General features: G+C 41.2%; 1 protein-coding gene across 2 annotated transcripts in view; it reads left to right on the plus strand.

The window, feature by feature from the left end:
- The window catches only part of LOC126203921 (odorant receptor Or2-like), a 70670-nt gene extending 48160 nt beyond the window's left edge, over positions 1 to 22510 (plus strand). For both annotated transcript variants that reach the window (XM_049938318.1, XM_049938319.1), the window contains one exon: positions 22314 to 22510. In XM_049938318.1, the coding sequence (XP_049794275.1) occupies positions 22314 to 22376 (63 nt within the window). In that variant the 3' untranslated portion in view covers positions 22377 to 22510. The remainder of the gene's footprint in view (positions 1 to 22313) is intronic.
- Positions 22511 to 23413: the final 903 nt, after the last annotated feature.

Here is a 23413-nt window from a genome sequence, read left to right on the forward strand (position 1 = left end):
CACAGGCACATAGACACAGGCAACAGAGCATGCACAATGTCGGCACTAGTACAGTGTATATCCACCTTTCGCAGCAATGCAGGCTGCTATTCTCCCATGGAGACGATCGTAGAGATGCTGGATGTAGTCCTGTGGAACGGCTTGCCATGCCATTTCCACCTGGCGCCTCAGTTGGACCAGCGTTCGTGCTGGACGTGCAGACCGCGTGAGACGACGCTTCATCCAGTCCCAAACATGCTCAATGGGGGACAGATCCGGAGATCTTGCTGGCCAGGGTAGTTGACTTACACCTTCTAGAGCACGTTGGGTGGCACGGGATACATGCGGACGTGCATTGTCCTGTTGGAACAGCAAGTTCCCTTGCCGGTCTAGGAATGGTAGAACGATGGGTTCGATGACGGTTTGGATGTACCGTGCACTATTCAGTGTCCCCTCGACGATCACCAGTGGTGTACGGCCAGTGTAGGAGATCGCTCCCCACACCATGATGCCGGGTGTTGGCCCTGTGTGCCTCGGTCGTATGCAGTCCTGATTGTGGCGCTCACCTGCACAGCGCCAAACACGCATACGACCATCATTGGCACCAAGGCAGAAGCGACTCTCATCGCTGAAGACGACACGTCTCCATTCGTCCCTCCATTCACGCCTGTCGCGACACCACTGGAGGCGGGCTGCACGATGTTGGGGCGTGAGCGGAAGACGGCCTAACGGTGTGCGGGACCGTAGCCCAGCTTCATGGAGACGGTTGCGAATGGTCCTCGCCGATACCCCAGGAGCAACAGTGTCCCTAATTTGCTGGGAAGTGGCGGTGCGGTCCCCTACGGCACTGCGTAGGATCCTACGGTCTTGGCGTGCATCCGTGCGTTGCTGCGGTCCGGTCCCAGGTCGACGGGCACGTGCACCTTCCGCCGACCACTGGCGACAACATCGATGTACTGTGGAGACCTCACGCCCCACGTGTTGAGCAATTCGGCGGTACGTCCACCCGGCCTCCCGCATGCCCACTATACGCCCTCGCTCAAAGTCCGTCAACTGCACATACGGTTCACGTCCACGCTGTCGCGGCATGCTACCAGTGTTAAAGACTGCGATGGAGCTCCGTATGCCACGGCAAACTGGCTGACACTGACGGCGGCGGTGCAGAAATGCTGCGCAGCTAGCGCCATTCGACGGCCAACACCGCGGTTCCTGGTGTGTCCGCTGTGCCGTGCGTGTGATCATTGCTTGTACAGCCCTCTCGCAGTGTCCGGAGCAACTATGGTGGGTCTGACACACCGGTGTCAATGTGTTCTTTTTTCCATTTCCAGGAGGGTAATTTGCTTCCGTTTCGGTGATATTTTTTGGGTCGACACATTTAGGCCACTTTTTGCCTGCCATGGCTTCTGCTGCACTGAAATTAGGAATCAATTTATTTCTCTATGCAATATCGAAGGGAATTTACGTTCGACATGTATTAGCCGAACATCATCTCTTAAAGTTTAAGAAAATGCTCTGCCATTTCGTTTTCAAGTTGGTTGGGAAACACTTTCCTGCAGCCAAAAAATTTCATGTCCGCATTTGCATTTCTGTTTTCATTTTCAGCATACCTTTCGGTTGTCCGCTTAGGTACATATTATATAAATGCATATTCATTTAATCCCTGATCCCCATTTAGATATACCTTTACACCCAAACGCAGTTTAACTGAATTCCATTTTCCATAACTTTTTTTCTATTACCAAACTAATAACCCAGTGAAAAAAACGAAAGTGGCTTGTAATCAAATTGCGTGCTTCTCGAATATCGTCTCAATTATGTGACTAGATTCGTGATTTCCTGTCAGAGAGTACACAACTCGTAATAACTGATGAAAAATCATCGAGTAAAACAGAAGTGATTTCTGGCATTCCCCAATGAGGTGTTATACACCTTCTGCTGTTCCTTATATATATATATATATATATATATATATATATATATATATATATATATATAAGATTTAGGAGACAATCGAGCAGCTGTCTTAGATTGCTCGCAAATGATGCTGTCGTTTATCGTCTAGTAAAGTCATCATAAGATCAAAAAGTGTGAGATCATCCACATGAGTGCTAAAAGGTATCCTTCAAACTTTGGTTACGCAATAAATCAGTCAAATCGAAAGGCCGTAAATTCAACTAAATATCAAGGAATTGCGATTATGAACAACTGAAATAGGAAAGAACACACTGAAAATGTTGCGGGGAAGGCAAACCAAAGACTGCGTTTCACTGGCACAACACTTGGAAGATGCAACAGGTCTACAAAAGAGACTGCCTACACTACGCTTGTTAGGTTAGGTTAGGTTAGTGCTTAACGTCCCGTCGACAACGAGGTCATTAGAGACGGAGCGCAAGCTCGGGTTAGGGAAGGATTGGGAAGGAAATCGGCCGTGCCCTTTCCAAGGAGCCATCCCGGCATTTGCCTGAAACGGGCTGGAGACGGGATTGAGCCGTCGTCCTCCCGAATGCGAGTCCAGTGTGCTACCACTGCGCCACCTCGCTCGGTTACTACGCTTGTAAGTCCTCTTTTGGAGTACTGCTAAGCGGTCTGGGACCCTTATCAGATAGGCTTAACGGAGTACATTGAGTAAGTTCAAAGAAGCCCGCCCGGTTAGCCGAGCGGTCTAACGGAGCGCGAAGGAGTGCCTGGTCCCCGGCACGAATCCGCCCGGCGGACCTGTATCGAGGTCCGGTGAGCCGGCCAGTCTGTGGATGGTTTTTAGGCGGTTTTCCATCTGCCTCGGCGAATGCGGGCTGGTTCCCCTTATTCCGCCTATGTCGGCGATTTCTGCGCAAACAAGTTCTCCACGTACTTTGGGGCTACACTCGTCTGGTGGGTGTGAGACGTTCCCTCCTGGGGGGGTGGGGGGGGGGAGGGGGGAGCACTGGGGGCCGAACCGCACAACCGCACAATAACCCTGGGTTCGGGGTTCGGTGTGGGCGACGGAGGAGTGGACTGCGGTAGTCGTCGTGGGGTTGTGGACCACTGCGGCTGCGGCGGGGATGGAGCCTCTCCGTCGTTTCTAGGTCCCCGGTTAACATAACATAAGTTCAAAGAAGAGCGTCACGTTTTGTATTATGGCGAAATAGGCTAGAGTGTGTCACTGGTGTCACTGGTATGATACATCATTAAAACAAAGGCTTTTTCGTTGCGTCGGAATCTTCTCAAGAAATTTCAGTCACCAGCTTTCTCCTCCGAATGCGAAAATATTTTATTGACGCCGACCAACATAGGAGAAATTATCATCATAATAAAATAAGGGAAATCAGAGCTCGCACAGAAAAATATAGGTGTTTGTTTTTGCCGAGCGGTGTAAGAGATTGGTATGGCCTGCATTGGTTTGAAATGTTGCGTTGTTACAGAAAATGGGAAAAGCGATCAGTGCCATTTAAATAAGAATGCCGTCAGAAGCGAGCAGCAAACACTTGGCATTGGAATTGTTCAGCATTGCTGAGACAATAATGTTCCTCTTGCCGTGTGTCGTGGCTTAAGGTATGCAAGACTTGCCCCCCCCATGGTCAATACAGTAGTTTCTCGCTGTCATCGCTGAACACAGCAGAATGGCATCAGCACGTTCATTTGCTGCCCGTGTCTACATAACATACCTTTATCTACTTGCAGTCCCTGTAAACGTACAAATTAACATGAAAAACAGAGTTCTTCAACTTCAGTGTTCACCCTTTAGCTCAGATTATTCGTGAGGCCTAAATAGTTACCACCCTTGCGTTTAATTTCACCAAAGTCTGTTTTGACTTTCCTGTAAACTGAGTTAGTCTTTCTGACAATCATTTCTTTTCTGATTTCTTCACATTTTTCATGCAAGAATTTCGTCTTAACTTTCCTACACTTCCTGTTTATTTCATTCCTCAGTGAATTGTATTTCTGTATTCCTGAGTTTTCCTGAACATTTTTATACTTCCTTCTTTCATCGATAAACTGAAGTATTTCTTCTGTTACCCATAGTTTCTTCGCAATTACCTTCTTTGTACCTATGTATTTCCTTCCATCTTCTATGATTGCCTTTTTTAGAGATGTCCATTCCTCTTCAACTGTACTGCCTACTGAGCTATTCCTTATTGCTGTATCTACAGCCTTAGAGAACTTCAGGCGTATACCGTTATTCCTTAGTACTTTGGTACCTACTTCTTTGCGCATTGATTCCTCCTGACTAATCTCTTAAAATTCAGCATACTCTTCATCACTACTACATTGTGATTTGTGTCTATATCTGCTCCTGGGTAGGCCTTACAATCCAGTATCTGATTTCGGACTCTGTCTGACCATGGTGTAATCTAACTGAAATCTTCCCACATCACTCGACCTTTTCCAAGTATACCTCTTCCTCTTGTTACTCCTGAGCAGAGTACGCATTATTACTAGCTGAAATTTATTACTGAACGCAATTAGTCTTTCTTCTTTCTCATTACTGGTCCCAAGCCCATATTCTCCTGTAACCTTTTCTTCTATTAGGCAACGGCCTTGCCGCAGTGGCTACACCGGTTCCCGTGAGATCACCGAAGTTAAGCGCTGTCGGGCGTGGCCGGCGCTGGGATGGGTCACCATCCCGCCGCCACGTGCTGTTGCCATTTTTCGGGGTGCACTCAGCCTCGTGATGCCAATTGAGGAGCTACTCGACCGATTAGTAGCGGCTTCGGTCAAAGAATACCGTCCTAACGGTCGGGAGTGCGGTGTGCTGACCACACGCCCCTCCTTATCCGCATCCTCCTCGGAAGATGACACGGCGGCCGGACGGTCCCGGAAGGGCCACTTGTGGCCTAAAGACGGAGCTTTTTTTTTTTTTTTTTTTCTATTCCTTCCCGTACAACTGCATTCCAGTCCCCCATGATTATTAGATTTTCGTCTCCCTTTACACACTGTATTACCCTTTCAATATCCTAATATACTTTCACTATCTCTTCATTTTCACATGAACTATCGTTGTCGACGTTGATTTGCTATCGATTCTGATAGGAACAACTGTTCACAGTAACACACCCTCTGCCCTACCTTCCTATTCATAACGAATCCTACACCTGTTATACCATTTTCTGCTGGTGTTGATATTACACTATACTCATCTGACCAGAAATTCTTGTTTTCTTTCCATTTCTCCTCACTGCCCCCTACTATGTCTAGATTGAGCCTTTGCATTTCCCTTTTCAGATTTTCTGACTTCCTTACCACGTTCAAGCTTCTGACATTCCACGCCCCGACTCGTTGGTAATTCAGTCTTTTTCTCATGGTCATCTCCCCCTTGGCAGTCCCCTCCCGGACATCCGAGAAGGGAACTATTCCGGAATCTTTTACCATTGCAGAGATCATCATGACACTCTTTCAAGTACAGATCACATGTGCTATGGATACACGTTATGTTTCTTTGATGCAGTTGTTTCCATTTCCTTCTACATCCTGATGCTATTTATCACTGCTGATTCTTCCGCCTTTAGGGGCAGTTTCCCACCCCAAGGACAAGAGAGTGCCCTGAACCTCTACCCGCGCCTCCTCACTCTTTGACAAGGCCGTTGGCAGAATGAGGATTACTTCTTACGCCGGAAGTCTCCGGCCACCAATGCTGATTATTAATCAAAATTAAAGTACTGGAGGGTTTCGAAACCGGGATCGAGAACGTATTGATTACTAATCAAAGACACTGCTCCTAGACCAGGGGTATTTATTAAATTTATGCCTTTATCGTAAACACAATTTACGGGTACTGAACCAAATAATTTTGAACCCTGTGGTCTGTCAATAAACTATCAGGCCTGACGAGAGTTAGGTTCAACTACCTATGATATTAGGGTTATTGCAAATTTTGGTATTCATTGCACAAAAGTGTGTATAGTAATAGCTGGAACCCACCAAAGATCACCTTGCAGACATTTACTTAAAGAACTCTGGATACTCACAGTACCTTCACAATACATATATTCACTTATGAAATTTGTTATTAATAACCCATCCCAATTCAGAAATAATAGCGAAGTGCATAGCTACAACAGTAGAAGAACGGATGAGCTTCGCCTTTCTGGGTTAAATCTGACTTTGGCACAAAGAGGGGTGAATTATGCTGCCACAAAAATGTTTGGTCATTTGCCAAAAAGACTGACAGATAGCCAACTAACATTTAGAAACAAATTAAAAGGATTTCTGAATGGCAAATCCTTCTACGCAATAGGTGAATTTTTAAATATGAAGTAGTAACTGCGAAAAAAATTTAAAAAATAATTATATTGTCTAAAGAAAACTTACGTTAACCTGACATGTTCCACATCATAACGAAATGTCGTATTCATGATCTATGGAACAAGTATTGATGTAATGTGATATAACGTAAGTGAGCTACCACTAAATTCAGTATGAAATGTTGACCTAGTTAGTATAAAAATATTTGAAATGACGATTTTTCCAATAAGTCCCCATCTAATCAGGTTCCTATTTCACCCACGGCCAACCTTAGATAGTAATACAACCTTAGCAAATAATATAATACTGCTTCAACACGTTACATGTCACAGTTTACTATAAACTCGTACCTACTGAAGGAGGTGTTCCATGTGTTGTCAACACATTTGAATCCAGTACCGTGCTATAGTCTGACATACACATTTGTAATAAGGGGAAACAGTGACATTCACGACTAAACATTATAAAATAAAAAAGGAAAGGAATAAAATTAATACGCTCCCCATAGCTATATCGTTACAAGTGCCATCCTTTCTCCTACATTTTCCTAATGAGTATTCTGTGGACACTCACTTCTTCTAATGTGACAGCAGCCATGACCGAAGGACTGCAAGAATACGTTGCTGATCTGGCATACCTGAAGAAACTTGTGTATTCTTATCTTGCTGGACTAATACTATTGTCAACGCTACATAGGATGTTACAAGGTATTTGCATGATGCCTCCTGGGGTTTGGCTAGTTATTATTTGTCCGGTGTGCATACACTGAGGTGGCAAAAGACATGGGATAGCGATATGCACATATACAGATGGCGATAGCGTCGCGTACACGGGGTATAAAAGTGCATTGACGGAGCTGTCATTTGTACTCAGGTGATTCGTGTGGAAAGCCTTCCGGAATGATTACGGTTGCAAGACGGCAATTAACAGATTTTGAACGCGGAATGGTAGTTGGAGCTAGATGCATAGGATATTCCATTCGGAAATCGTTAGGGAATTCAATATTCCCAGGTCCACAGTGTCAAGAGTGTGCCGAGAATACCAGCTTTCAAGCATTACTTCTCATCACAGACAACGCAGTGGGCGATGGCCTTCACTTAACGACCGAGAGCAGCGGCGTTTGCGTACAGTTGTCAGTGCTTACAGACGAGCAACACTATATGAAACAATCGCAGAAATCAACGTAGGACAGTGCGGAGGATATTTGGCGTTAATGGCCTATAATAGAAGACGACCGATGGGAGTGTCTTTGATAACAGAACGACATCGCCTGCGGCGCGTCTCCTGCGCAAGTGACCACATCGGTTGGACCCTAGACAACTGGAAAACCGTGGCCTGGTCAGATGAGACTCGAGGTGATTGTAGAGCTAGAGTGTGGCACAGACCGCACGAAGCCATGGACTCAAGTTGTCAACAAGGCGCTGCGCAACCTGGTGGTGGCTCCATAATGGTGTGGTTGTGTTTATATGGAATGGCTGGTTCAAATGGCTCTGAGCACTATGGAACTTAACTGCTGAAGTCATCAGTCCCCTAGAACTTAGAACCACTTAAACCTAACTAACCTAAGGACATTACACACATCTATGCCCAAGGCAGGATTCGAACCGGCGGCCGTAGCGGTTGCGCGGTTTCAGACTGTAGCGCCTAGAACCGCTCGGCCACTCCGGCCGGCTTACATGGAATGGACTGGGTCCTCTGGTCCAACTGAACCGATCATTGACTAAATGGTTATGTTTCGCTACTTGGGAACCACAATTATTCGCGGTTGGTTTGAAGAACTTTCTAGACAATTCGAGAGAACTATTTGGCCATCCAGATCGCTTGACGTGAATCCTATATTGGAAAATTTATGGGACATAGTCTAGAGGTCACTTCGTGCACAAAATCCTGCACAGGGAACAGTTTCGCAATTGTGGATTGCTATAAAGGCAGCATGGCTCAATATTTCTACAGCCACGCCACGTTGAGCTGCTGCACTACGCTGAGAAATGGGAAGTCCGACACGATATTAGGAGGTCTCCCATGACTATTGTCACCTCAGTATGCATACAACAGTTTCTCCTTGTTTTTCTCTAAACTTGGTACGTATACGAGCAGCTTGCTCCTATACCCCATGCTGCCCTACACATTGTTTCTAAGTACAATTAGACTGACAGTAAAAAATAATAACACCGAACAATTACCAACGTACTTAATTTCAAGTAAAATGAATGTAATAAAGAACAGATATGTTTTTCTGCAAAGGGTTCATTGAAATTTCCCAAACATCATCCCTCCTCTGCAAAAAAAGAAAAAAAAAAAGCTAAGGCATGGAGCGTATTATATCATAATAGCTTGTACATTTCTAGCTGTCAGTGGGTACACTACCATCACGAATTTTATGATGCTACAAAATTAGAATGCTATCAGTGGATAATTACTAAGTACCGATCCTACTCATATTGTTTATCATTGAGGCTGTATTATAAGCGGTAGTATCAACAACTCGTGGGACACCATAGAAACATTTTTAAGATTAATGTACTGAAATCTCAGTTATCTGAAAGCGTTGTATCTTACAATGTTGATATACGGGGACACAAACTAGCTGATGTTTTTTCACACTGACGGAAAAAAACACCAAGAAAAACCTGTGTGAAAAAAAGTTAGTAGGCTTATTTCTTCATCTACAAGACTTTTTTTACTAAAATTTCGCGCCAGTCGTATAAGATGTAAGAGGCATGCGATGGATGCGCTGCCTGCAACAGGCAAGACTTAGGAGAGTCTCTGACCAGAGAGCAGTATGTAGTTAGTTGTTGCTTGTCTGCGTGAGTCGGCAGTAGTGGGCAGTAGTCTTGAGTATTCTGCGTGAGTCGGCGGTAGTCTGCGCATGTCTGCGCGTGTCGGCAGTCTGCTCTGGTCGGGACTCTGGAGGATGAGTATTATTGTAGAAGGTAAAGAAGCAGCCTTGCGCATATCTAGTAATGTATGTTAACTGTCATCAATTTCTTTTAAAAAATGCCCCAATAATAATTTTTATAATATAAAGTAATTTTTTTTAAAAAAAGCATTCATTTCAATTTGAAGATTTCATCCAATGGATAATTATTCCTTTCACGAATCACAAAGCATAGGCCAGCATTGCACGAAGCTGTGCCGAAAAAATTTTTAGGTAAGAGCAGATATATTCGCAGTTTTTTTATTGAGGTAAGAATTTTTGCTTTTTTTATTCAGAATACAGGGCCGTGGCGCAGCGCTATTGTCGTCATAAAATTTACCAGGTTACTGAATTTTTTTTTATTATTTCCGGGTTTAGGAATTGAATTTTGTGAGTACATCAAATGTGAATGCATTTCTGCACAGAGATTATAAATGGAAGCCAATTTTGTGCAGAAGTAACAATATTTAAAAATTCATTTTTTATTATTATTTCCGTGGGGAGTTTACATCTGGTTCATTTTTTTTTAAATACGAGTATTTTTGTGGGGAGGTTACACTTGGTTCATATTTTAATTTTTAATATTTTTGTGGGGAGGTTACACTTGGCGACATCCGGCCAGGATCGTATTTCTTTGTGAATCTTCTGATAAGTAGTCATATATCTGCTCTTATTTACTTAAATGTAGTTTGCATCTGGCACAACGCATTTACTAATTTGTCACTCTTTTCTTCACACAACATCGGAAATTTGTTGCTCTTTGTTGTAATTGTGTTTGTTGCATTTTGCATTGTCCTTGTTTCATTTGTGCTCAATTTTGATTTGTGAAAAATGCCGCGAAAAATTGTTAACAGTACATCGCGATGTGTAATGAGTGAAATAGCCGACTCAAATAATTTGACCGATAACACTTGCGACACTCAGTGTCTTAATGATAGTCCTCCATTTACAGACAATCAATGCGTACCGACCACTAGTAATGATTTTGACCCTAATGATGAACAAATAAATTCAATTGTGTCCCATGTTAATTTAACGACAATTGATGACGCGGGACGTTCTGTTACAATGAACGGTGCCCAGTTCGACACGCCCGATATGCAAAATTTGAATTGTGAACAGATGAATTTTTTTAACGAAAATGAACAGCATACTCAAAATACGACAGATTTATTTGATTCCGAGGTAGTGACTAACAGTGCACATCCGATTGGGAAACCTTTTCGAGAATCACAGAATGACCAAACGGTTACACAAAACGTGACAATTGCAGGTACGCCATCAAACAGCACAGAGAATAGAGTAGGTAATATTGGCTTGGATCAAATTATGGCAGTATTGCTACAACGGAATGAATATTTCAAACAACTTAAGGAATCGTACAAACAACGTAATGAAAGTTTCGATAACGTTTTCAAACAAGTTAATGAAAAATACGACATACCTAATGAATCGTGCAAACAATTAAATGAAAGTTTCAAACTGCGGAATGAAATACTAGATAACCATTTCAAACAGTCGAATGAAAAACACGACAACCTTAATGAACAGAACGAACAACTTAGTGAACAGATTACAGCCGTTACCGCGCAATGTCTAAAGAACAATTACGTGACGAAATTAAGGCTTTTGCTAATAACAGTAGTGAAGAAATTAGATCTGTTGCACAAGAATTAGGTAATAGACATGCAGGCACAACAGAATCATTTAGAGATGAAATTAATGTAGTCACTGAACAATGTTCAGAAAACGCAACACAGTTACGCGACGAGTTTAATTTAAAGTCACCAGAACTTTCACGCTCTCTGAATACGGAAGTCGATAAGACAGATCAGCCAAATTGACGAACATATTAAAGTGACAGAAATGGAAAATGTTTCAGTCACTAACACGTCACAGCATAAACCACATTCCGAACATTTGTCACACTCACACAGCCAGTGTAACTTAGGTAATTTACAGAGACCACACGACTTAGAATCCGAAGTGACACAGACAAACAGATTCTTACGTAATCCTGAACCTGTTCACACATTCAGAGACGATAACGTTGATTATAAGCAATTTTTATCCGTAAAAAATCTAAGGTATTTAAAAATGACAGAGCACAGGTACACGCTTTGAACTGTATACGACAATTTATTTTTGTACTTTCACCAGCTTGGCCTGTAATGCAGAAACTAGAATTAGCATGGATACAACAATTTTCTTTCGAATTTTCACCGGCATTGCCTGTAACACAGAAACTAAAATTTATTTGCAGCGCGTAATTAACCTCAGGGGATTCATTACACTTCGATGAATATGTGCCGTACCATGCACAGGGCCCCGAGCCGTAGTAGTGCTGTTTCATCTTTAGTTTTCTGCACTGCTGCATTCTCTTCTACTATCCTTTATATCTATCAAAACAGCTCTTCAACTATCGGTCTATCTATAATTATGAACGTGTAAAGAAAACCTGATATGACAAATTTTACCGAAAGTGACAGTTCTCTTTAGACACTCCCGAAATGGCAAGAACTACCAGCATAATTTTAATAACAGACAAAATTTTAATTATCAGTATCGTCAAAATTATCAACAACAGGAACCACATTTTGGTAACAATAGAGGTTTTTCCCAACAACAGCAACAAAACCAGCCGGTTAGCATACCTAACCAACAATGTAATGTACAAGGTCAACCAAGCTTTAATGTTTCGCCGCGTGCACGTATAGCATCAGCTCCAACAAATAGTAACGCACAGCAACAAGGGAATCATTACGTACAGAAGACACAATATTTCAATTCCTATCGCAGTGCAGCGTGTAGAAATGACTATCATGAGAGACGTAAAAGTAATGAGCACAATTTTCAGCGAACGTTTAATAACAGTCGGTCTTACCAGCAGCAAAATCATCCGCAACAACATATTATCATGAATGAACCAGACAGTAGATATCATCCCGAACGTAATACGTCAGGAATAAATAACAGAACAGTACAAATAGTTGAAATGTCACAGCATCCTCCCGAAAATAATAGCACGTCAGATAGAATTTGACTAAATACAGTACAGGTTGCATCTTCCAGTAACGCAAGCAATACTTTTGACACAGAGAATCTTGTTCACGAAAATGTTATTACTTTTGACGACATCCGAGACACTCTTTTGCAGGAAAGACCAGTTATTCAAAAAACCATTTCACACCCTGTCATCGAAGTAAAAATTGGATCATCCAAATTTTCAGCAGTAATCGATTCTGGATCTCCTATGTCAGTTATAAATGAGGAAACTTTCAACGAATGTAACAAAGAGAATAGCTATCCTACGTTACCATTAGGCAAAACGAAAGTAAAAGGAGCAGTATCTGGTAAAGGAGTAGATGTTAAATTACAGACACATTTATCATTTTGTATTGCAGGTCATACATTTCACTCAAATTTTTGGATTGTTCCCTTATTGACGACAGACGTTATTTTAGGTACGAATTTTCTGGTACAACACGACGCAATTATTGACTTTCAAAACTCCTTAATGTTAAAGGATGAAAATGTACAACTGGCTTTAGAATTTCAGCACTCTTTATCTGCAGAAGAACAAACAATTAATCGTACAGAGGTCATTTCCGCATCACGTAACACAGACTGTCATTCCACATTGTTCACAAATACGTACGTACACAACTATAATGTTCCAGACGAAGCCGACTATGACGTTATACAGATGATTTCTGATGAAGTTAAACAAATACAGACGACGAATGCACGCAACTAGGCAAAATTCTTTTACAGCAAGCTCCAGTTTTTGACAACGTTCCTGGTACTATATCATTATCCCATTCCGTATATTCATAGAGAACATGTTAAGAAAGAATTGCAAGATATGCTTGACCAAGGAATTATTGAAACGGCAGTTAGTCCGTACATAAACCCGCTCCATATTGTTAAGAAAAAGGATGGTTCCCTTCGCCTCGTACTTGATTCGCGTCACATCAACGACATTATTATTAATGAAACGGATCGCCCACAGACACTAGAAGAACTACTACAGAAATTTCATGGTACTGCTATTTATTCCACATTAGATTTGAAATCGGGATTTTGGCAAATTCAACTCCATCCGGACTGCAGAAAGTACACGGCTTTTCTCTGTTTTGCTGACTGTTATCAATTTTGTAAATTACCGTTCGGTTTAACTATTTCTTCAGCAGCATTTATTTGCGGTTTGAATACAATACTTCCGACAGAACTTAAAGACAGAATCACAACGTATATAGACGACATTCTTATTGCAGAAGCTAACTGGTCTGAACACAATCTAATTCTTGAACAACTGTTACGAACTTTTCGTGCACAAGGACTCACAGTTAATCTCAGTAAATCGCACTTTGGCAAAACTTCTATAAAATTTCTTGGACATGTAATTTCAGCAGAAGGCATTGCGCCTGACCCGGAAAAACTTCAAGCTTTACTTGACATTACTGTTCCTACGACTAAGAAACAACTACGCAGCTTTTTGGGTTTAGTTAACTTTTTTCGTAAATTCATTCATTACTCTGCTTTAGACACCCCTAGATTGTGTCAATTGACAGGTAAAAACACTATTTGGTCCTGGGATAAGCAAGCACATTCTGAATTTATGAACCTGAAACATGCTTTGTTGAATGCACCGCTTTTATCGCACCCAGATCTTACTAGAAATTTTTCCATTGCCACCGACAGCTCTAACACCGCTTTAGGAGTACACATTTTACAGGAAATTGAAGAAGATGGGACTACAGTAAATAAAAACATTGTCTTTGCGAGTCGCATTCTGTCACCTGCTGAACGCAATTATTCAGTTACAGAACTTAAAACACTATGTGTTGTTTGGGCATTTACGAGATTTCGGCATTTCCTTTATGGAAGACATACGATCGTTTACACAGATCATAGAGCGATACAGTTTTTACTTTCCGCTAAATTTACACTCGACAGATTAAGTAGATGGAAACTTTATTTGCAGGAATTTAATTTTACAATTGTTCACATTCCCGGTACACAAAATATTGTAGCAGACGCACTATCCCGTTCTCTCAGCAACAATCAGCAAGACATCGCAACCAACTTCTGCAAAGCAAATTTCAGCGTCATGTACATTCAAGTTGCATTTGAGAATTTCATTTCGTCGTCATTACAAGACATAGCACAAGAGCAGAGTAAAGACAACGTATGGAAAGAAATTAAACACCTTTGGCAAGATAGGAATAATGTTACCATTAGAAACCATTACACTGTACGCAATGACATTCTGTTTCGCCGCTCTCACCCTGACAGCAACAACTGGTTATTACGCATTCCTGACGAACTTGTTAACAAATTAATCTGGTAAACTCATTTAAGTTACACACATTACGGAGCCACAAAATGTTTTCTTATACTGAGACAGAACTGTTATTTTACCAACATGGAGAAACGTATTCGACGAGTTTTAGCGTCATGTAAAATCTGCCAGAAAGCTAAGTCAGATACGACTTCACATATTCCTCCATTACATCCCATTGTACCTGTTAAACTGAGACACATGGCCGCTGTAGACATTTTTGGTCCGATTCCCAGAACTAATATAGGGTTTTGCTACATCTTTGTCGTTGTTGAACTCACTTCGAAATTTGTTACCTTCACTCCGTTACGCAAAGCTACTGCTAAAACTGTTTCGAAAGCATTTGTAAAACATTTTCTATTTCATGCAGGGCATGTATTGAAAGTAATTTCCGACAATGGATCACAGTTTCGATCTGCTATATGGACATGTATGTTACGAGCTAGAAACATTTCTCCGATCTACGTATATATCGAGGTACCATGCTTCTTCGAACCCTTGTGAACGATTAATGAAAGAAATTGGTAAACTGTGTAGAATATACTGTCATAAAAAACATATTGATTGGGACACACATATACTCTCATTCCAGGATGTAATTAATTCCATACCAAATGAAACTACTATGCTATCTCCGTCTGTTATACTGAAAAATGTTGAACCACCTAACAAAATTAAAGAATTAGTAACCTTTCCTACATGTCGTCGACTACGACACCATGAAATAATTGACATTGCGCTGAACAACATCAAACGTGCAGCAGAGCGCCGGAGAAGACAGCAAAAACAGGTTTGTACACGCCGTGACTTTCAAATTGGACAGAAGATATTAGTACGCACACATTATTTATCTAACAGAGGAAAAAAATAGATGTAGTAAATTTGAGCTTCTATATGCAGGTCCATATCGAATTCGCAGCATTCCTCACCCCAATGTAGTACACGTCGAAACTTTGAGAACCAGAAAAACCAAAGGGAATCACCATGTTTCCAACATCAAACCCTTTATTGAATGAACATACTTTATAATTTATCACACTGTAATGCCATTTCCTGATTTTTTTAATGATCACTTATGCAATTATATTCACATGAACACTTACTTATGATTATCGTATTTTTTCTTGGCAAGTGCCCGGCAAGGTAAGGTTAGCAGGTCGCTTTTCTTGTCGTTACACATCAGACCGTGCACTTTTTCCATTCTTCATGTATATATGATCGTTTTCCTGTTTTTAAGATATAACAAACACCAGTTGACTTTGACCTTTTGCCTTATGATATCTCAACATCGTGACTATTTTTACATATTTTTTTTGTGCTGCTACACTGTGATACTCTGTGTACATTTTTGCATCTGAACACTGTGTATGTTTTTTTGACATATTACGTTTTCTGTCATGCTACGCTGTATGCTTAATTATATCACTAGAAACCAGCTTTTATTTAATGGGTATATGATTTAAAGGCAAGACATTAATCATTGTTCATCATTTTCAGAAAGCAATGACGTGTAAAAGAAATAAATTAAACAAACCACAGTGGATTACTATGAAATGGGAATTTCACCTTCGGAATGAACGAAAGAAGATGCTATACCTCATCACGAAGAGTAAATGGATCAGAATTAACAAGCATTAACAAGAATTTACTATACACATCGTATGATAGCAGTCTTAACTAATTTTTTCTCTCAGAATACGAGGCGATTGATGCAGGCTGTCAGACAGAACTACACATCCTAGTTTTAGTGATGAAATATGCTAGAAATAAGGAACTTTATACTATGAATAGTTGTATAATGAAGTGACTTTTTTGCAGATGATAATGAATGATGATGAATAGTGATGACGAATATGCTACTACGGATAATGAAGTTTTTCTTTACAGGTGATGATAATAATGGAATTTTGTTGATATGGATAATGAAGTTTTTTTTTTTTTTTGCAGGTGATGATAGTAATGATAATGAAGTTTTTCTTTGTAGATGAGGATAATGTTGAAGTTTATGTATTAATGCTATGTAGTTATTTAAGTATTTGTTGCAGTTCGTTTTGACAGTATGTCTTATGTCGCATTGTATGATGACTGAAGGTTTTGGAAAGGACAGCTAGAGAACATATATACACTCCTGGAAATGGAAAAAAGAACACATTGACACCGGTGTGTCAGACCCACCATACTTGCTCCGGACACTGCGAGAGGGCTGTACAAGCAATGATCACACGCACGGCACAGCGGACACACCAGGAACCGCGGTGTTGGCCGTCGAATGGCGCTAGCTGCACAGCATTTGTGCACCGCCGCCGTCAGTGTCAGCCAGTTTGCCGTGGCATACGGAGCTCCATCGCAGTCTTTAACACTGGTAGCATGCCGCGACAGCGTGGACGTGAACCGTATGTGCAGTTGACGGACTTTGAGCGAGGGCGTATAGTGGGCATGCGGGAGGCCGGGTGGACGTACCGCCGAATTGCTCAACACGTGGGGCGTGAGGTCTCCACAGTACATCGATGTTGTCGCCAGTGGTCGGCGGAAGGTGCACGTGCCCGTCGACCTGGGACCGGACCGCAGCGACGCACGGATGCACGCCAAGACCGTAGGATCCTACGCAGTGCCGTAGGGGACCGCACCGCCACTTCCCAGCAAATTAGGGACACTGTTGCTCCTGGGGTATCGGCGAGGACCATTCGCAACCGTCTCCATGAAGCTGGGCTACGGTCCCGCACACCGTTAGGCCGTCTTCCGCTCACGCCCCAACATCGTGCAGCCCGCCTCCAGTGGTGTCGCGACAGGCGTGAATGGAGGGACGAATGGAGACGTGTCGTCTTCAGCGATGAGAGTCGCTTCTGCCTTGGTGCCAATGATGGTCGTATGCGTGTTTGGCGCCGTGCAGGTGAGCGCCACAATCAGGACTGCATACGACCGAGGCACACAGGGCCAACACCCGGCATCATGGTGTGGGGAGCGATCTCCTACACTGGCCGTACACCACTGGTGATCGTCGAGGGGACACTGAATAGTGCACGGTACATCCAAACCGTCATCGAACCCATCGTTCTACCATTACTAGACCGGCAAGGGAACTTGCTGTTCCAACAGGACAATGCACGTCCGCATGTATCCCGTGCCACCCAACGTGCTCTAGAAGGTGTAAGTCAACTACCCTGGCCAGCAAGATCTCCGGATCTGTCCCCCATTGAGCATGTTTGGGACTGGATGAAGCGTCGTCTCACGCGGTCTGCACGTCCAGCACGAACGCTGGTCCAACTGAGGCGTCAGGTGGAAATGGCATGGCAAGCCGTTCCACAGGACTACATCCAGCATCTCTACGATCGTCTCCATGGGAGAACAGCAGCCTGCATTGCTTCGAAAGGTGGATATACACTGTACTAGTGCCGACATTGTGCATGCTCTGTTGCCTGTGTCTATGTGCCTGTGGTTCTGTCAGTGTGATCATGTGATGTATCTGACCCCAGGAATGTGTCAATAAAGTTTCCCCTTCCTGGGACAATGAATTCACGGTGTTCTTATTTCAATTTCCAGGAGTGTATTTAATACACATTTCATTACCTGTTAATTCGAAGTTCATTACTTTTCAGCATAATATGCGCTTCTTCTTCCCAGCTTAATAATCAATTTTGTATTTTTTGCAAGAGAAATTATTCATGAAATTAATGTGCTATAAACAGTTGGTCATTAAACCTGTGTCATTCATGAATGTGATCACATATACTCTATTTGTTTCATAACCTTGCTACAGCTGACTCATTACGAATGATGTTACACATCTTCATTTGCAGCAATAAGTCAAATGCAAATATTGTTATGCCCCCAGCAATTAATTATCGATCCCAACGCAATGCATTGCTATCACAAAAAAAAAAAAGAAAATGTATTGCCAGTCCCAAATAATGATACCAATTTAAATGAGTTATGAGTAATCCTGAATGATTTTTTTTTCAACCACAGACTTGAGTATTAGTTAAGTATGTTACATTTTAATTATGTCTTATGTCACTTAAATGATGAGTTCTAAGTAATAGTGAATGATATTTTGTAATAATGCATGCATGCTCTACACTCTTTAACTCCTGTTTTGAATGATGACTTCTGATGATTTGTAACTGACCACTGAGTGCCAATAATTATTTTTAAATATGTCATATGTCACTTGAATGATGAAAAATGTTGTGTAATACTCAATACTTGTAGGCCAACGAATGCTACTGTTTCTTATATTGTAAATTTGTCTTATGTCACTTTTATGCTATATATATGAATACTAGTAGCTTGATGCTACACTCATTAGCTCCTGTTTTGAATGATGACTTCTGATGGTTTGTAACTGGTCAATGAGTGCCAATGTTCTCTGTAAATAGATAAATTATGAACATTATTCTGTAATACTTCATACATGGTACAGAAATGTTCAGTAACTGGGCGATGAGTGCCTCCAATTAATCAAATCAGTTGATAGACTGGTAATTATCCATGATGACTGGCATAAGACTTAATATCCTTCACCTTCTGATCTAATTACCAGAAATTACAGTAATATCCGTTTGTCCTGTCTATCCTCATGCTCATGGAGCACTATATTTGGTTTTTGCACTAATTCTACGTTGGTGTACCTTACAAGAACATGGTGTTGACACGACATGCTGTCCACCACCTTGAGCGATGGAGATGTTATTATGGTCCCACTGTTTGGTGTACCTAATGTACTACCAAAATGATAACATCGAATATTACTACAACATTTCAGTGTCTTGGCTACACTGATTAATACTTCAGGGAAAAGAACTTCAGATTGACTCACTTGGTGTTGTGCTTCTGTAGAAAGATATGGACTTTCAGTGCAGCTGCGTGCAACCTAATGTGCTACAACCATGATACAATCCTTCCTTTTCCTATCCTAGTTCTTGTAAAATAGTAAAAAAAAACTACAGTGTGTGTGCACTTTATGTCATTTGTTAATATGATTTGTACTCATTGTGTATACTTTTTGTGATTTTCTGATATTCTGCACTACAGTGCGTGTGCACTTATGTCATTTGTTAATATGGTTTGTATCCATTGCGTATACATTTTGTGATTTGCTAGTATATTCTGAACTACAGTGCGTGTGCAGTTTATGTCATTTGTTAATATGATTTGTATTCATTGCGTATACATTTTGTGATTTGCTGATATGTTCTGTACTACAGTGCGTGTGCACTTTATGTCATTTGTTAATATGATTTGTATTCATTGCGTATACATTTTGTGATTTGCTGTATGTTCTGTACTGCAGTGCGTGTGCACTTTTGCCATTTGTTAATATGTTTTGTACTCATTGTGTACACATTTTGTCTTTGCTTGATATGGTCTGTACTCAGTGCATGTGCACTATATTTTATTTCATGTTCTGCACTTATATATATGTATATATTCTGTGATTGTAAACTGAGTTAATTAGGAAAAATTTGTTGCTCATGGCAAGTCCAATTGACTCACAATTGCTGCCAAATTTTTGCCCCCCCCCCCCCCCCCCCCCAGTGGAGTGTTATGTAAGAGGTATGCGATGTATGTGCTGCCTGCAACAGGCAAGACTTAGGAGAGTCTCTGACCAGAGAGCAGTATGTTGTTAGTTGTTGCTTGTCTGCGTGAGTCGGCAGTAGTGGGCAGTAGTCTTGAGTATTCTGCGTGAGTCGGCGGTAGTCTGCGCATGTCTGCGCGTGTCGGCAGTCTGCTCTGGTCAGGACTCTGGAGGATGAGTATTATTGTAGAAGGTAAAGAAGCAGCCTTGCGCATATCTAGTAATGTATGTTAACTATCATCAATTTCTTTTAAAAAATGCCCCAATAATAATTTTTATAATATAAAGTAATTTTTTTTTAAAAAAAGCATTCATTTCAATTTAAAGATTTCATCCAATGGATAATTATTCCTTTCACGAATCAAAAAGCATAGGCCAGCATTGCACGAAGCTGTGCCGAAAAAATTTTTAGGTAAGAGCAGATATATTCGCAGTTTTTTTTATTGAGGTAAGAATTTTTGCTTTTTTTATACAGAGTACAGGGCCGTGGCGCAGCGCTGCTGTCGTCATAAAATTTACCAGGTTACTGAATTTTTTTTATTATTTCCGGGTTTAGGAATTGAATTTTGTGAGTACATCAAATGTGAATGCATTTCTGCACAGAGATTATAAATGGAAGCCAATTTTGTTCAGAAGTAACAATATTTAAAAATTCATTTTTTATTATTATTTCCGTGGGGAGTTTACATCTGGTTCATATTTTTATTTGAAAAATAGTTTTGTGGGGAGATTACAAAGAGTAGCGGTAGTAGAGCCGCTATAAGCGTGAAAATCAGGTTTACTAATACGCCCTGCAATGGTCGGGGGGGGGGGGGCGTTAGTTACCTTTGAGATTGGACGTAGTGAGTTTACATTATTCAAGAATGTCTTTAAGGCGAGAAAGACGCCGTTCTCAACTCCTCACTGAGTTTGAATGAGTTTGTGTAATACGGCTACGAGAAGCTGAATGTTACTTATGCGATATTGCAGAATGACTTGACAGGGATGTAGCCACTGTACATGGTCTCTGGCAGCGGTGATCACGAGCATGTACGGTCGCAAGAAGACCGGGCTCCCGATGGCTACATGGCACTAAAAAAATGTTCGAATGTGTGTGAAATCTTATGGGACTTAACTGCTAAGGTCATCAGTCCCTAAGCTTACACATTACTTAACCTAAATTATCCTAAGGCCAAACGCACACACCCATGCCCGAGGGAGGACTCAAACCTCCGCCAGGACCAGCTGCACATAACCTGGAGTTATGGTCTGGATTGCGATTTCGTGTGACAGCAATAGCATCCTCGTGGTTATCCCATGGACCCTGACCGAAAATCTGTACGTCAGTCTGGTTATTAAACTTGTTGTGCTGCCATTCACAAACAGCATTCGAGGGGGTGTTCTCGAACTGAATAACGCTCGCCTACATACCGTTGTTGTAACCCAACATGCTCTACAGAGTGTCGACATGTTGCCTTGGCCTGTTTGATCACAATATCTGTCTCCAATAGAGCACACATGGGACATCATCGGACCGCAACGCCAGCGTCATCCACAACCAGCATTAATCGTCCCTGAAATGACCGACCAACTGCAACAGGCATGGAACTCGATCCAACGAACTGACATCTGGCACCTGTACGACACAAAGCATGGAAGTTTGCATGCTTGCATTCGACATTCAGGCGGTTATACCCGTTATTAATGTATGAGTATTTCACCTTTTCAATGGTTCATCTCACGCTTACATTAATCTGTGATTCTGCAATGTTAATTACTTACATATTTTGACACAGACTAACGTATTCCTGAAATTTCATTACTCTACAATAATTAATTTTTGGTCTTGCAATCTTTTTCCCCTTAAAGTATATGTTCCTTTAGCAGTGAAAATGGATATGATCTGTTTGCTTGAATGAGTCTTTGCACGGTCTACTGTTCAGGTAAGTGGAGTGTAACGCTTTACCATAGACAGAAGCTGTGATATTACGCCTTCATGTCGTTACACTCTAGAGCACGAGAAAACTGTCTGCACTATATTAAACACCTGCGAGTTTTATTCTGTTGATTATGTTCAATGCCCTTTCCAAGACTCTTTAAATAATTCCTTTATCCATCAGCTACACAACTACGATAGCTTTGATCATTAAGTTCAGGAAAATATGTTCCAAAGTGTCAGAATTACAGTATAGAAAAACATGATTTAGTTCATAATAATCCTATCTCTATAACTCATTAACACACATTTTCTGTGACAGATTTCTGTACGCATGTTGATACTTCTCTCTGCTTTCCAGTTGTTGAACGGCTCCTACTCGTACTTCACATTACTTCTTCAGATGAACCAGAAAAATGATTAGCAGGTAAAAATGAAATACCAGGGCAATGCTAAAATGTTTTGGATTGTAAACCCACATGATCTAGCCGACACTTACTTACATTATTTACCAATGTTAATTTATTATCCCTTGTTCGTTATCAGCTTCTAAGAATCAATGTACACAATGGTTTTGAACATTAAGAATTTATTTTAAATAGCATAACTTACAAAGAAGTATATTATTTTATGTAATCTGTAAATTAAACTTTGCATAATTAAAAGTTAATTACAATAAAATGTAATAATAAATGGTCTTCAGTAAAAGTGAATCTCCCTGAGTGAGATATTTTGTGTCTTGTTTAAAAAATCTTGAAATGTGTCTATCTCCAGGAAGCCATACCTTAAGTTGCTCAACAAGGTTTTTTAGAAGGGACAAAAAACCTAGTATGAGTGAAAAACTACTATATTTAGAGTTTAGATCTGTCTGGAACCTTGAACTACAAGGAGGAAGTAATTGCAGCCCTCGTGTCTTCAAACGTCCCTTAAATGAACTTTTGCTCGCGATACCATAACTCGTAATGTTATATTTACATGCGCAGTTTAACGTGCACTGAAGGTATGCTAAATGAGTTTCGAGTGTTGTGTTGTTGCAATCTAATGTTAAGTAACAACAAACTTACCGTAATGCTGGTACAGTTACTCTATACGTTAAATACGTGGATGCATATCAAAGTCACCTACTGGCCTGTAGGCCGCCAAAACGCGTGAGGCGAGAGAATCCTCGGTTTACTATCGATGTTTTTGGACTGCGTAGCTGACATTATGGAGCAGTTTCGAACCGTGTCATGCCACAAGAACAACTGGCTATATGAGAGGTTTAGCGGAATCGTGGTAAATTACCTCTAGAAATGTATAAGAATCACGTGACGGATAAAAACTCTACTGCAGATTCCAGAGATTTAATACGTCCTGTTTGTCCCATTTGGTATAAGTCCCACACACTTGAGCAAAATTCTAAGACAGGACACACAGATGATTTGTAAGCAGTCTCCTTTGTAGAGTGCGTTTCCGCAGAAT

Source organism: Schistocerca nitens, chromosome 9, assembly GCF_023898315.1.
Source record: "Schistocerca nitens isolate TAMUIC-IGC-003100 chromosome 9, iqSchNite1.1, whole genome shotgun sequence".
Taxonomy (NCBI): Eukaryota; Metazoa; Arthropoda; class Insecta; order Orthoptera; family Acrididae; genus Schistocerca; species Schistocerca nitens.